This window comes from Pyxicephalus adspersus, chromosome 7, assembly GCF_032062135.1.
Source record: "Pyxicephalus adspersus chromosome 7, UCB_Pads_2.0, whole genome shotgun sequence".
NCBI classification, from domain to species: Eukaryota; Metazoa; Chordata; class Amphibia; order Anura; family Pyxicephalidae; genus Pyxicephalus; species Pyxicephalus adspersus.
Window position 1 is genome coordinate 73,645,763 of NC_092864.1, and position 12,548 is coordinate 73,658,310.

Consider the following 12,548-nt stretch of genomic DNA (forward strand, 5'->3'; position numbering starts at 1 on the left):
TTTTTTTTTATTATATTTAACATGTATTCGGTGTATAAGACGCACCCACTTTTCCCCCCCAGTTTTGGGAAAGAAAAAGTGCGTCTTATACGCCGAAAAATACGGTAAATGTTGTTCTCCTGATAAGATGTCCTTTATGGCCCTCCCTTTAGTTTAGAAGATGTTGGATGCTGATACATACTAATAGTACAGTCCTACCTACCCTAGACCATAAAGAAACCTTCTCTTGTAGTCTTACATTAGGAGTTAAGCCGCATACACACGTGCAAAATTATGGTCCTTGGAAGGGATCTTTCACAATCCTTTCCAACGTCTAAGGACTGCACGATGCATGAACAAGTGTAGTACACTTTACCGTTCTGCTCTATAGAAAGGGCAGGGGGAAACGACGAAGCAGCACCCCACTGCATGCTCTCCCCCTTCCCTTGCATTAGGATCGATAGTTGTCCATCGTCCTAGAATCCACCAGGACGGTCGTTTGTTCGATGGACGCCGGGTGCTGTACACACGCCAGATTCTCCATGGATATCATCCGGGAACCATTGGACGTGTGTACGTAGCTTTAGTCCTCATCCCTCTGTTTTTATGGCAATAATCTTGATGGCGTTTGTTACTGAAGCATGTTGGTAGTAGGGAGGATGATCCTGGGCTGACATTTAGTTTAGTTTGACTGATCATTTCTCCTGTCCACAGTACAAGATTTCCTATGTCTCTCAAGGACTCCAAGGAAACCATTTTGTGGTCTGATTTTAACTCCCCCTCCCCCCCCTCTCAGTGCCACACTCCATCAGTTTCCGAGATCAGTCTCCACTTTGCTTCTTTGCCTGACCCTCCTCGCAGTCCATGATCTATTGGAGCTATACAGCCTTCATCTAGGTTGTGATGGTAGATTGGACCCTGGCAGGGAGTGTATATGGGGTAGGGGATATGTTTTTTCAGGGGTGGGGCGCACACTTTGATCCTGTGTAAGCAATTTTTTTTGTAGTTATTGATAATTTTCTTTTATTTTTAGATCCTGTATCGAGTAATGAGGTGTGTGACGGCAGCCAATCAAGTATTTTCTTCAGAGGCTGTACTAACAGCTGCCAATGAATGTGTGGGTGTGCTGCTTGCCAGTATGGATCCCAGCATGGCGATTCACTTTGAGATGGTAATTTCATATGGATTGGACCAGCTGGAGAATTGCCAAACGTCCGGTACAGATTATATCATCTCGGTCCTGCATTTACTTACACTGGTAAGCCTGTCCTCAAATTCTCCCTTTTTCACCTAATGCTTAAGAAGGTTTTAACCACAATATTTTATCTGCTAGGTCTTGTGGCTTTTTTGACAGCTGAAGAATCTTCCCATCATTTTGTTTATTATCCCTATTTAATATTAGTGAATTTGTGGCCGGCTATGCTGAGTATACAGAACAGAAGGTTTTGTGATATGACAATTGTATAAGGTCTCACAGAAGACCAGGACTAAGCACTTGTTTGTAGGCAAAGAAATGAGATGACTGAAAGCCACTTGCTAAAAAGTTAGAGATTGTTGCGTGTGCCTTTATGGACATTCTCTTTTACATACAGCTTTGCCTAAAAGCAAAGGAAAATCTCTGAAAGATCAAGTTCTAATTATTCTTGCTTTCCTTTCCTTTTGGTTATGTAATTTTATATTCATAGGTGTAAACTATTATTTAGCAAAATCTTATGTTTTGAATACTTGAAAATCTATGGTCCTGCATGCTTTCCATGTGTTTCCAGTTGGTCTTCAGAGCGCATAGCTTGGTGGGATCAAAAAGATCTTAAGGGGAGGGGGCTGGCTGACGTAATGATTTTTTACGTATAAGGTGACTTATTTTTCCCCCCCCCTAAAAACTAAGATAGAATTCTTGTCCTCATACACTATTCTTAACTGTTATGGTCATTTTGGCACTTTAGCAGTTTTTTTTTTGACCGGTAATGACATTACCATTCCTTAAACTGCTTCCTGTGGTGAAGGAACATATAGCAGGTTTTTGGAATCAGGGCTACATTACGCTGTAAACCTTTATTCATTGGCTTTTTTTCTTTTATACAATTAGGTTGTTGAACAAATAAATACTAAACTACCATCAACATTTGTGGAGAAACTTTTTGTACCAGACTCAAAACTTCTTTTGTTAAGGTACCACAAGGAAAAAGAAGTAAGTTTTTTTTTTTATTATTATATAGTGCTGATTTTTCATTTGTTTTCTTTGTTAACCTAGTAATTGTCACTAGGACAATGTGAAAACTATGTGTCCTAAGTTTTTTCAGCGATCTAGACAAGTTAAATGATGATTGACTTGTAAAAACAATTATATTTCCCTCCTGTATCCCTGTTTGCAATGTGCAGTTTTGCTGACCAGTACTAAGGCAGGAGTGTAGGGCAAAGTATGACTTAGAAAAATCTAAACTTTTATTTTTAATCACCTTCTGTTTTTTTTTTCTGAAATGGGCCTTGATATTTATGACATTGATGCAGTTTGCAATAAATTGGTGTAATAAGGTCAAATTTATTGCAATTTTTTAGGGACCCAGAAGTTTTTCTTCCATTGTTAATCTATTTCTTATAAATTGGGCCTTAAAAGAAAAAGTTTTTAGTTGGACTGGAATTGAATTAAAACGAAACTAAAGGGTTAGTGCCAGGGTCTGCCAGGGCCACTATCTTCATGGAGTTTCTACTGATGTAAAATCAATGTATTGGTTATTTATGTGCTGAAACAATGGTTATTTGTGTTATGGGGGGGGGGGTTTCAACCCAGGTATTAACATAGATGTAATAAATCTTTCTGTTATGCTTAAATCCCAGGTAATAGATGCAGCACATGGGCTGTACCAGGCAGTACTGACCCTTAAGAACATTCCAGTTTTGGAAACTGCATACAAACTGATTTTGGGAGAAATGACATGTGCTTTGAACAACCTCCTAAATTACCTTCAGCTACCTGAGGCTTGTGCTGAAATTCAGCATGAGGCTTTCCGGAACCATACAATCAATGTGGACAATGCAAAGTTTGTTGTTGTCTTCGACTTAAGCATTTTGACTACAATTGGAAACGCCAAGAACTCTCTAATTGGGGTACGTATGCATGGTAGTTCTGTTACTTTGTTTATTTTAGCCATACGAATTCCTATTCTCCATTCTGAAATAGTTTTACTTTAGGAAAGTCTGTAATAAAGAGACTGTTTTATTTATTTACAAGTTATTGGAACTACATGAAAATGTAATTTGCTGTTTGTAACTACCCATAGGCTCATAGTAGAAATATCGTTTTCCTAGACAAATATGAAACTGACCTAGGGTAGAGGTCATTGACAAAAACTAGTTTGTTGCTTGCTTTATGAAATGATATTTCAAAGATTCATTTCCTCCTCCAGTCATTCTTTATTTCTATTGCATTTGTACATTTTATTCCCAGCCAGCTCTCAAGTATGGTGGCTGGATAGGAAAGTTTTAAAATCTTTACGTCGTGGCCTTGCTCCCAATACGTTGTCCTAAATGAGTGTTAGATTCTGCTGTAATTACTTGCTCAGCTATTAAACCATTTTGAATGTTTATTTTATCTTTGTTACTAAAATGTAGCACATTTCCTATTGCTTTTTAGATGTGGGCGCTCTCTCCTACTGTGTTTGCTTTACTGAGTAAGAATTTAATGATTGTTCACGAAGACATCGCGGTCCACTATCCATCAGTGCAGTATGCTGTGCTTTACACATTGTATTCACATTGCACCAGGTAAATAATCCTTGTTTTCCTACTTTAGGCTCCTAATTCTTGGATTGTCTCTTTATTTCTGCTATTTCCTGAATAAAAATTACCCCCTTGTTAGAGGAAGTTTGTTTGGTTTACCTCTGGTTCAGTAATTGTAGGGTTGATGATATGTTTAGTGGCACATGTCTTGTGTTTAGATACACGTAAACTGAAATTCAGTGTAATACCTTACATCATTAGAGGACATCTAGCCTCTCTACCCACCGCTGTAATTTGGGGCACACATGAATGAAACCAACATTCTTTTCCAGACATTAAAGTCTGTGTGCCTCTGAAATATGTTTAGATTTGTTCTGCCAGTGAGGTAGGAGGCTTGAGAACCTAAAGCATACTCTAAATTTACATTTCCCATATTTTTGCTCAAAAATGGCATGCCTGAGCCACTTTACAATATGTTGCTCACCCAGACTTCTACATCATTCTTTTTTTTTTTTAATTTTAGGAATTTGGTTTGTTTTGCAGTCTGATGAGAGAGCACAGTTTTGATAATTCTTTTTTTAATATCTTGAGTTGGTATGAGTCTCTGTATGTTTTAAAACTAGTTGTTTTTCTTTACAGGCATGATCACTTCATCTCCAGTAGTCTTAGCTCTTCATCTCCCTCATTATTTGATGGAGCAGTAATAAGCACAGTAACCACTGCTACAAAGAAGCATTTCTCTGTTATCCTAAATCTTTTGGGAATTTTGCTTAAAAGAGACAACCTTAACCAGGATGCCAGGTAAGTTTTCTAAATGGCTATTAGAAATGGAAATGTCTCCACAAGAGAGCACGTATGGATATGTAGAGCGCAGAATACCTTTTTTTAACACCCTTGTTGCTTTCTTTAGGAAATTGCTGATGGTGTGGGCTTTGGAAGTTGCTGTTCTTATGAAGAAATCTGACACATACGCTCCCTTATTCTCACTACCATCTTTTCACAAGTTCTGCAAGGGACTACTGGCAAATAGTAAGCACTGTTGTATTTTTTAATGACAAGAATTCATTAAGGTTTTCTTATTTTAAATGTTTTGGTTGGTTACAATTCCACTTTTATGCAAAGGTCAACATGTGAACATGATTACTTAACACAAATGTAAGCAACCATTTCTGATCTTATTCTAAAGAATGCGAATTGCCTGGAAATAAACCTGATCTTTAGGTTTCAGTAGTTTGTCATACACCTGTAAGAAGCATGCAGCTAACTGTGGCACAAGTTGTTTAGCAGCTATCTGAACTGAAGCTGCAAATCCATTCTCAGAGATTTAAGGGGGTATTAAAGGCAAACGATCAGAACAGTAGCCATGCAAAGGGTTTTTTATAGCACCTTGTAAGAAATGACAGCTTACATGATCTCTCTGTCAAAGCGTTGTGGTAAAGCTGTACTCCTTTAGGGATCCTTGCAGTAGGATCCCCTCTGCTCACTGCAGGGGTTATTTTGCTCAGGAGACGATTGGGTGAAGTTCTTGCTTGTTCCCTGCTTCTCTGCATTGCTTGACTGGTACCTCGAAGCTTTGCTTTTGTCAGGAGTCAAACATTAAAGGAGAATGTTAGCACGCACATATACCCTCAGCAAAATGATCATCTTAACTAACCTTTGGCAAGTGGATAGAGCATGTGGCTTTTTTTTTTTTAATTTGACTTACTGCTTTTCAATCTGTGTTTTGGAGAGCATTTTAAATTGTGGTTTGTGTATAATTGATGGTTTTTATTTTTTGTCTGACCAGCTCTTTTTGAAGATGCGAACATCTGCCTGCAGGCCTGTAACAGCCTTCATATTTTGTCATCCTCTTTGCCAGAAGACCTTCTTCAGAGGTATGATCATATGCTGGTGTATCCCCATTATTAATGCATTTATAATATATCCTTTAGTGCTCTGTCTTTGTGATAGTGCTGACAGTGCAGATTACTACTAATCCTAGTAGGAGAAAAGCTGAGTTAAATTGTTCCGGTGTCTGGGAAGTGATGGTATGGCTGCTGCTTGCTGGTGCATGCCAAACTCCTGGAAAATTAAACTTAAGTAAATTTAGGTATCCTCTTCCTCAGATTAGTTTCTTCCTTGTTAAACCATGCAGACTTTTTGTTTAAAAGCCTGTAACTTTATAGGCTCTGCTGTACCGCAAGCCAATTCTGTATTGAAGGACCTCAGGTCTCATACCTAAAGTACCGCAGTCCTGTCTCCGCCATGAATGAAATAAAGCCTGTGGCTGTGTGTTTTATGAGGGGCCAGGAGATGAAAAGGGCAGAGACATGATCATGGGGCTGTGTTTGCCAGACCTGCAGAACTTGAATGCAGGGAAACCCAGAGGTTACATCTAAAGCTGAACCATTACTGGCACCCACAGAAGATTTGTGTGGTATAAAAATAGTGATGACTTTAAGGAACTGCATTTTGAGAAAGAGTAAGCTAGAATTTAACTCAAAGTAAATTGTTTTTTAAACTGAATATATTATTATTATTAAACAGGATTTATATAGCGCCAACATATTACGCAGCGCTGTACATTAAATAGGGATTGCAAATGACAAAATCTGCCCCGAAGAGCTTACAATCTAGTAGTATATAACTGAATACCGCGATTTGACAAAACAATATTTTTTTTAGTCTGTCAACATGTAGCTTGTTTGTATTCCATCATATTGTAACATTGAACGTCCCTACTCAACGCATTTCTTCTGTAAAAATTTAGGCGGGAGTTTGGAGAGACAGCTATGACTAAGAATAAAATCAGAAATACTCAATTATATTCATGTAAAACAGCTTGATTCAACATACCTATGTTTACATGAATTGTAGATTACTTGCTCAAATAAACAAGTTGGTGATCGTAGCATCCAAAATAATGTTTTTTCTTACATCTGAGATCCGAGAATTTGCTCTGCTCGTTACAGAAACTGGTTGCTTTGTAATAATGAAGACAGTAAATCAGTAAGGCAATCCTCCCTTATTGCAGCATCTATCTAAAGATAATACAAGATATGTTTTTATTGCCTGACATTAAGATCTACAGAAATAAAAGTAGCAATGTTTATAAAGCCATCAGCAACTACCTGTAACACCGCTGCGCATAACTCAAATTTATCCCCGTTTGACACCAACCACATACTATAATTTTATGCTTAACAATATGTCAAACTTAACTACATGAATAAGGGCCTCTGCCTAACAGTTCCCAGGAGGTGGAGGTTTTGGCAGAAGAGGCTTTCAAGGTTTTCTTTGTCAAAAAAACCTTCACTTGGATGGATGCTGGTGGTGATTTGTTTTTCCTGGTGGCTTTTATGCTTTTTTCCATGCAGTGTAAGTGTCTTACTCAGCACTTCCACAAATAGACCCAGACACTGGAGACACAATACAACTTTAGCTCTGTTCAACTATATTAAATTATGATACATAAATATACAATATTTTTCTACTTAGGTGTATTGATGTTTGTCGAGTACAACTTGTGTCCAGTGGAATTCGACTCAGACAAGCTTTTGGAAAACTCTTGAAGTCTATTCCATTAGACATTGTCTTAAGGTACTGTACTGTTGCCATTTTATTTTTTGTCTTCTTTTGAGAAGAATTTGCAGTAATTGCCAATAACTATTTTTTTATACAGTAACACCAATCACACAGAAATGCAGGAAATTTCAATTGCAACAAGAAACCACATGAGCAAGTCTCCAAGCAACACATTCCACCCCCAAGACTTTTCTGATGTGATCAGCTTTATTCTGTATGGGAGTACTTCTAGATCAGGGTAAGGTTACTTTCCTGCAAACCTCCACAGTGTTCTGCCCAGAAATGTTCTGTGTAGCCGGGTGGTCAAAAAGTTGACAGGGCAGCACACAACAATTTTCGTGTTCCCAGTTGTTTGTGCCATAGGTATCTAGTAAGCCCCATACTTCCAACTTCGTAATGGCCACCCCCTTAGTATGCATAGTCTTTCTACTATTGCTATTATGCCCCACTTGTCCATTGACCTGTAATCTGACCCAGTTCCTAGTGTCCCATGTTTTGTAAAAAAAAAAAAAAAAAAAGGAATCACTTGAAAGTAGTTCAGTCAGTGTAATAATTTTGGCTTCGTTAACATTACAGTAAAAAATATACATATAAATATAAAATGTTTATTGTAGCTTGGTTTTTTTTTCGATTTGTACTAAACAAAACTATTTTTCAGATCTCTGCAACAATGACTTTGTTTCAAAAAATATCACACAAACCAAAGTTCAGTAAAAGTCAAGTCTTAGTAGCCAGCAAGATACAATTTAAGAAAAGCTGTGCCTGGTTCAAATGGGCTGCATTGTTCTGCTAGCTATTGAATAAAGACACAGCTTTCATTGCAACCTATTTTGTGTAGTGTCCCAATAAAAATGTGATAGCCTGGTGGAAGAGACCTGGCACCTGGGTTCCATTTGTGCAGTTAAATTTCCAGGGGATCCATGCGTAGTATATAAAGTTTACATTTCATATTAAACAGCAGGTAATCTGTGCTAAAGAACTTTAAGCCCCAAAGTATGCACATAACATTGATTAACAAGCAGAAACTTTTTTAATGTAAGTCTTTTACTTTAGTAAGATCTTTGGCAACACTCTGTATGGCACTACAGTAGTTTTAGGCTTTCTGCTGTTTATTATATTTGCATTCATTTCTTTACCTCAATTAAATTAACTTTCTTTCTAGGAAGTAGCAGGCAATCTAGTCCTAACATAGTTATATAGGTTGAAAAAAAAACAAGTCTGTCAAGTTCAGCCCATAGATTAGATATAGTTGATCTAGAGGAAAGCAAAAAAACCCTGGTACAATCTGCTCCAACAGGAGGAAAAATTCCTTCCTGATTCCATGAGGCAATCTGATATTTTTTGGATCAACAGTCTGTTGTCTTAACTTTAATACCCAGTTATATTCTGTTCTTCTAAAAAATCATCCAGCTTTTTCTTAAAGCAATCTATAGTAGTTGCTGAAACTACTTCCTGAGGGAGCCGATTCCACATTTTCACAGACCTTACAGTGAAGAAACCTTTTCTCCAGATTTTGTTGTAAATATTGTTTCTGTGACTGTTCACACCTTATAGCTGTTTTGGCTGAAACGACTTTTGACGATCTGCTTCATACTTCCAGAGTAGAGATAGTTCCTTGTCCTGTCCTTTATTTTGTAAACCCCAGAACCAGTATCGAAGTGGTATTAAAAATACAAAAAAGGTTTTGATAGTGGTAATGCCCAAAAGAAAGTATTGCTTCTTTCTTTTTAGGCTATAAAATACATATTTTTAATATAATGCTTGAGTTCTTCTGTGCATGAATTTCTCTCCTAATAATTGACCTTTATAACAATGTTTCTCAAATATAAAACGTGTGAAGGATCTTTTCTTTTACTGAACCAGTGTGCTTTTGTCTCTGTAGAAAGGACAATTGGCTGGAGAGGCTTTTTCACAGCTGCCAGAGGCTTGATAAACGTGATGCTTCACTCATTCCCCGAAATTTGCTGAAGGCCGAGGCTGTTTTGTGGCAGTGGGCAGTGTGGGAGGCTGCTCAGTTCACAGTTCTTTCTAAATTACGGACTCCATTAGGAAGAGCACAAGATACGTTCCAGACTATTGAAGGTATTCTGTTTTGATCCTTTTGTTTATGGTCATGCTTTTAAGTTTATTATATCCCATTGGGCGTGCGTATGTATGTATGTATGTTTGTGTATGTATGTATGACAGGCTTTCCGTTTGAAAAATGGAGCTAATCATATACAAATAACAGCTTTTTTTTTTTTTCCTCTTGTTACTATACTTAGTGTTAATTGTCTATATACCTTTACTTGTTAGGAGTATTTTTCAACACACTTTAAGTCTTTCTTTTTTTTTTTTATGCCACAAGGGGTTCGGGTAATGTTAACTGTGACAAAGTGTGCGCTGACTGACTTTTTGATGTATTAACCCCCAGGTATTATTCGAAGCCTTGCAGCCCATACCCTGAATCCAGACCAGGATGTTGGTCAATGGACAACTGCAGAAAACGATGAAGGGCATGCCAACAACCAGTTACGTTTAGTGCTGCTTCTTCAGTACCTGGAAAACCTAGACAAACTGATGTACAATGCCTACGAAGGATGTGCCAATGCATTAACCTCGCCTCCCAAGGTTAGTAAAAAGGAAAAGGCTTATATCTTTCGCAAAAAGTTTAGAATTAAAGCAAAAAATTACATTGTACGGTGCTGGTGCAGATATATATCTTCCTAATGATTAAATCTGCTTACAGCTTATGTATTTTGTCTCCTGTAGAGTATAGTTTATGGGTCTGGCTGTTTTTGATTACAGCTTGCGTTGATGGTTTCAAAATCTTGATGGCTTGTTTACTTTACTGTTTATAGGTTATAAGGACCTTCTTTTATACTAATCGACAAACATGCCAAGATTGGCTCACTCGAATTCGAATTGCCATTATGCGTGTGGGTTTGTTGGCCGGGCAGCCAGCAGTTACAGTTAGACATGGCTTTGACCTTCTCACAGAAATGAAGAACAGTGCACCTCAGGTAAGGAATGTTCTGTTTTTGTTTTGACTCAAGGCAGAGCTTTTATTTTCCGAGCATTGGCTTTACAAGCTTGTGTGTTTATTTTTTAGGGAACGGAACTTGAGTTAACAGTAATGATGGTTGTGGAGGCTCTGTGTGAACTTCAGTGTCCCGAAGCTATACAGGGGCTTACGGTGTGGTCATCTAATTTTGCTGGCAAAAGCCTGTCTTGGATAAATTCTGTAGCTCTTCAAGCTGATGGAAGGTATGTTTTATGGCTTTGATTAAACACTTCAGCATCTGTACACAGCTTTTGGGCCAGAGCAATTTTTACATTTCATTACATTTTTATTCTGCAATTCTATTGTTCATGAATATTACAAAGTAATACATGTATAGTTTCTTTTAGAACAAATAAGGCTTTACCATTTAGTATTTATTTTTTAAGAATTTATCTTAAAAGCGTTTGACGGACATTCTCTTGAGGAAGCTGAATTGTGAAACACGTTGTGAACTGACACTGCCTTACCTTACTTTACGTGAATGTGTTTGATGCATACTTAACTGTACCAAACATTCACCCTTTTATACCAAGAACTGCTGTATGTTGCACAAGAATATATGTACTATTGTATGCACATTTTGTATAATCAAATGCTGCTTGTTAGCTAATGCCACTAACCCCTCCTCAGTTTTATTGGTCTCTGTTTTTACCTGAGCACAAACGCTGTTTTCGTCTCACGTACCTGAGTGGGTGGCATAAGGATTATTACCTTGATGTTACTACAAAGAGAGCAAGGTATTCATTCAATTTTATTCCCCGCAGATGTGGAAAACCATCCAGTAAGACTTCTAGGAGTTGCAAAAGCATTCACATCTGCTGAACCAAGGGCTGATTTTCCAGAAGAGAAAGAGAAAGTTTAATCATCTTTGTTTTGCTCATTAAAATGTAATCGCCCTCCAAAGTCTGGATGTAATGCGGGTTATGAGAGTTTCTCCTAGCCTCTGCTGCTAGTTAGAAATTTAGTTTTTTGCCCTCGTTTTTAAAAACCTCTTAAAGGATGTCTGTGTTCCTATTACTCCATTTGTAGATGGCTCAGAAGGCTTTAAATTTTAGGTACAATCCCCTCCCCACTACCTTTTTCTCCTTTCTTGTTAGGGCTTGATTAACTAGATCAGTTAGTGCCTCTGGCTTTTCAGCATCAAAGAACTTTCACTGATTTTTAGGGTTTTTATCTAGTATTCCTAGTATAGTATTCTAGTATGTGCATGTTCCACCAGGTGGATGTTGTGCTTCAGCTGATGTCAGGCCTAAGTAAGGTTCTTCAGGTTGGTGATTTGTCTGTGTACCTGTCTGTGTGACTACCTCATGAACCATTAATTTTTACAGAAATATTTTAAAGTATATGTAAATATGTAATTTTTTTTACCTTGTTTGACAGATATGAGAAAGCTGCAGTGGAATACCAAGAACACTTGTGTGCTATGACTGGGGTGGACTGCAGTACCCCTGGATTTGATAAGATTGTTTTAAAGTTGGCTAACTCCAGCAGCACCTCTGCCAGCCCCAAACACTCAAATGGTATGTTCAGAGAGTCGTTTGAACTTTATTAAGCTCTATAGGCCCATGTTTGTTTTTACCTTACAATATGGTAGCCCCTACACGTTATCAGACTTTTGTGTGGGATTTTCATATTCAACTGTTGTGAAAACTTTCTTTTTTTTTTCCCCAAGTTAAAGCCTGACAAGTATGCAATTGTGTTTTCTAGGAGATATTCGTAAGACTGTTCTGACAAAGCCCAGCGACCCTGTGCCTGAAGTGGTCAACTATTTGAGCAACAAAGCTTGTGAGTGCTATATTTCAATTTCTGACTGGGCTGCAGTGCAGGAGTGGCAAAATAGCATGCACGACCTGAAGAAAAGTTCAGTGGGCAACTCTGTTAATTTGAAGACAGACTTCAACTATGTAAAGTGAGTTATTTGTACACAGTTTTTATCACACTCCTTTAAATGTAACACTTGTTCAAGAAAGTCTTATGGTATTGCCAATTTTGAAATGTTAGAGAAGATGGTTTTCAACCCTCAGGAAAAACTAAAGGTAGATGATAAAAGCGTTAATGAACTCCACAGACATGTGACATGTCAATCAAGCTACCATAGAGGGGTGTGCATTTATTTAAAGTGTATGTCTAGTCAAAACCTGAGAAAGGATTAGAGTTTCTTGCTAATATACTATTATAGTAACCGATGAGTTTCTTGCTAATATACTATTATAGTGACAGATGAGAAGTAAGGATGTCTTCACTC

At 37.7% G+C, this 12,548-nt stretch overlaps 1 protein-coding gene across 1 annotated transcript in view; it reads left to right on the plus strand.

The window, feature by feature from the left end:
- LOC140335949 (serine/threonine-protein kinase SMG1-like) overlaps positions 1–12,548 on the plus strand; it is a gene marked incomplete in the record, with an annotated part of 46,283 nt that overhangs the window by 4,556 nt on the left and 29,179 nt on the right. Inside the window, 15 exon segments of the mRNA XM_072418965.1 lie at positions 1,013–1,237; positions 2,066–2,167; positions 2,815–3,084; positions 3,611–3,741; positions 4,336–4,497; positions 4,607–4,725; positions 5,483–5,570; positions 7,174–7,275; positions 7,358–7,498; positions 9,143–9,342; positions 9,674–9,870; positions 10,101–10,262; positions 10,352–10,506; positions 11,684–11,823; positions 12,011–12,212. Coding sequence (XP_072275066.1) covers positions 1,013–1,237; positions 2,066–2,167; positions 2,815–3,084; positions 3,611–3,741; positions 4,336–4,497; positions 4,607–4,725; positions 5,483–5,570; positions 7,174–7,275; positions 7,358–7,498; positions 9,143–9,342; positions 9,674–9,870; positions 10,101–10,262; positions 10,352–10,506; positions 11,684–11,823; positions 12,011–12,212 — 2,396 coding nt within the window.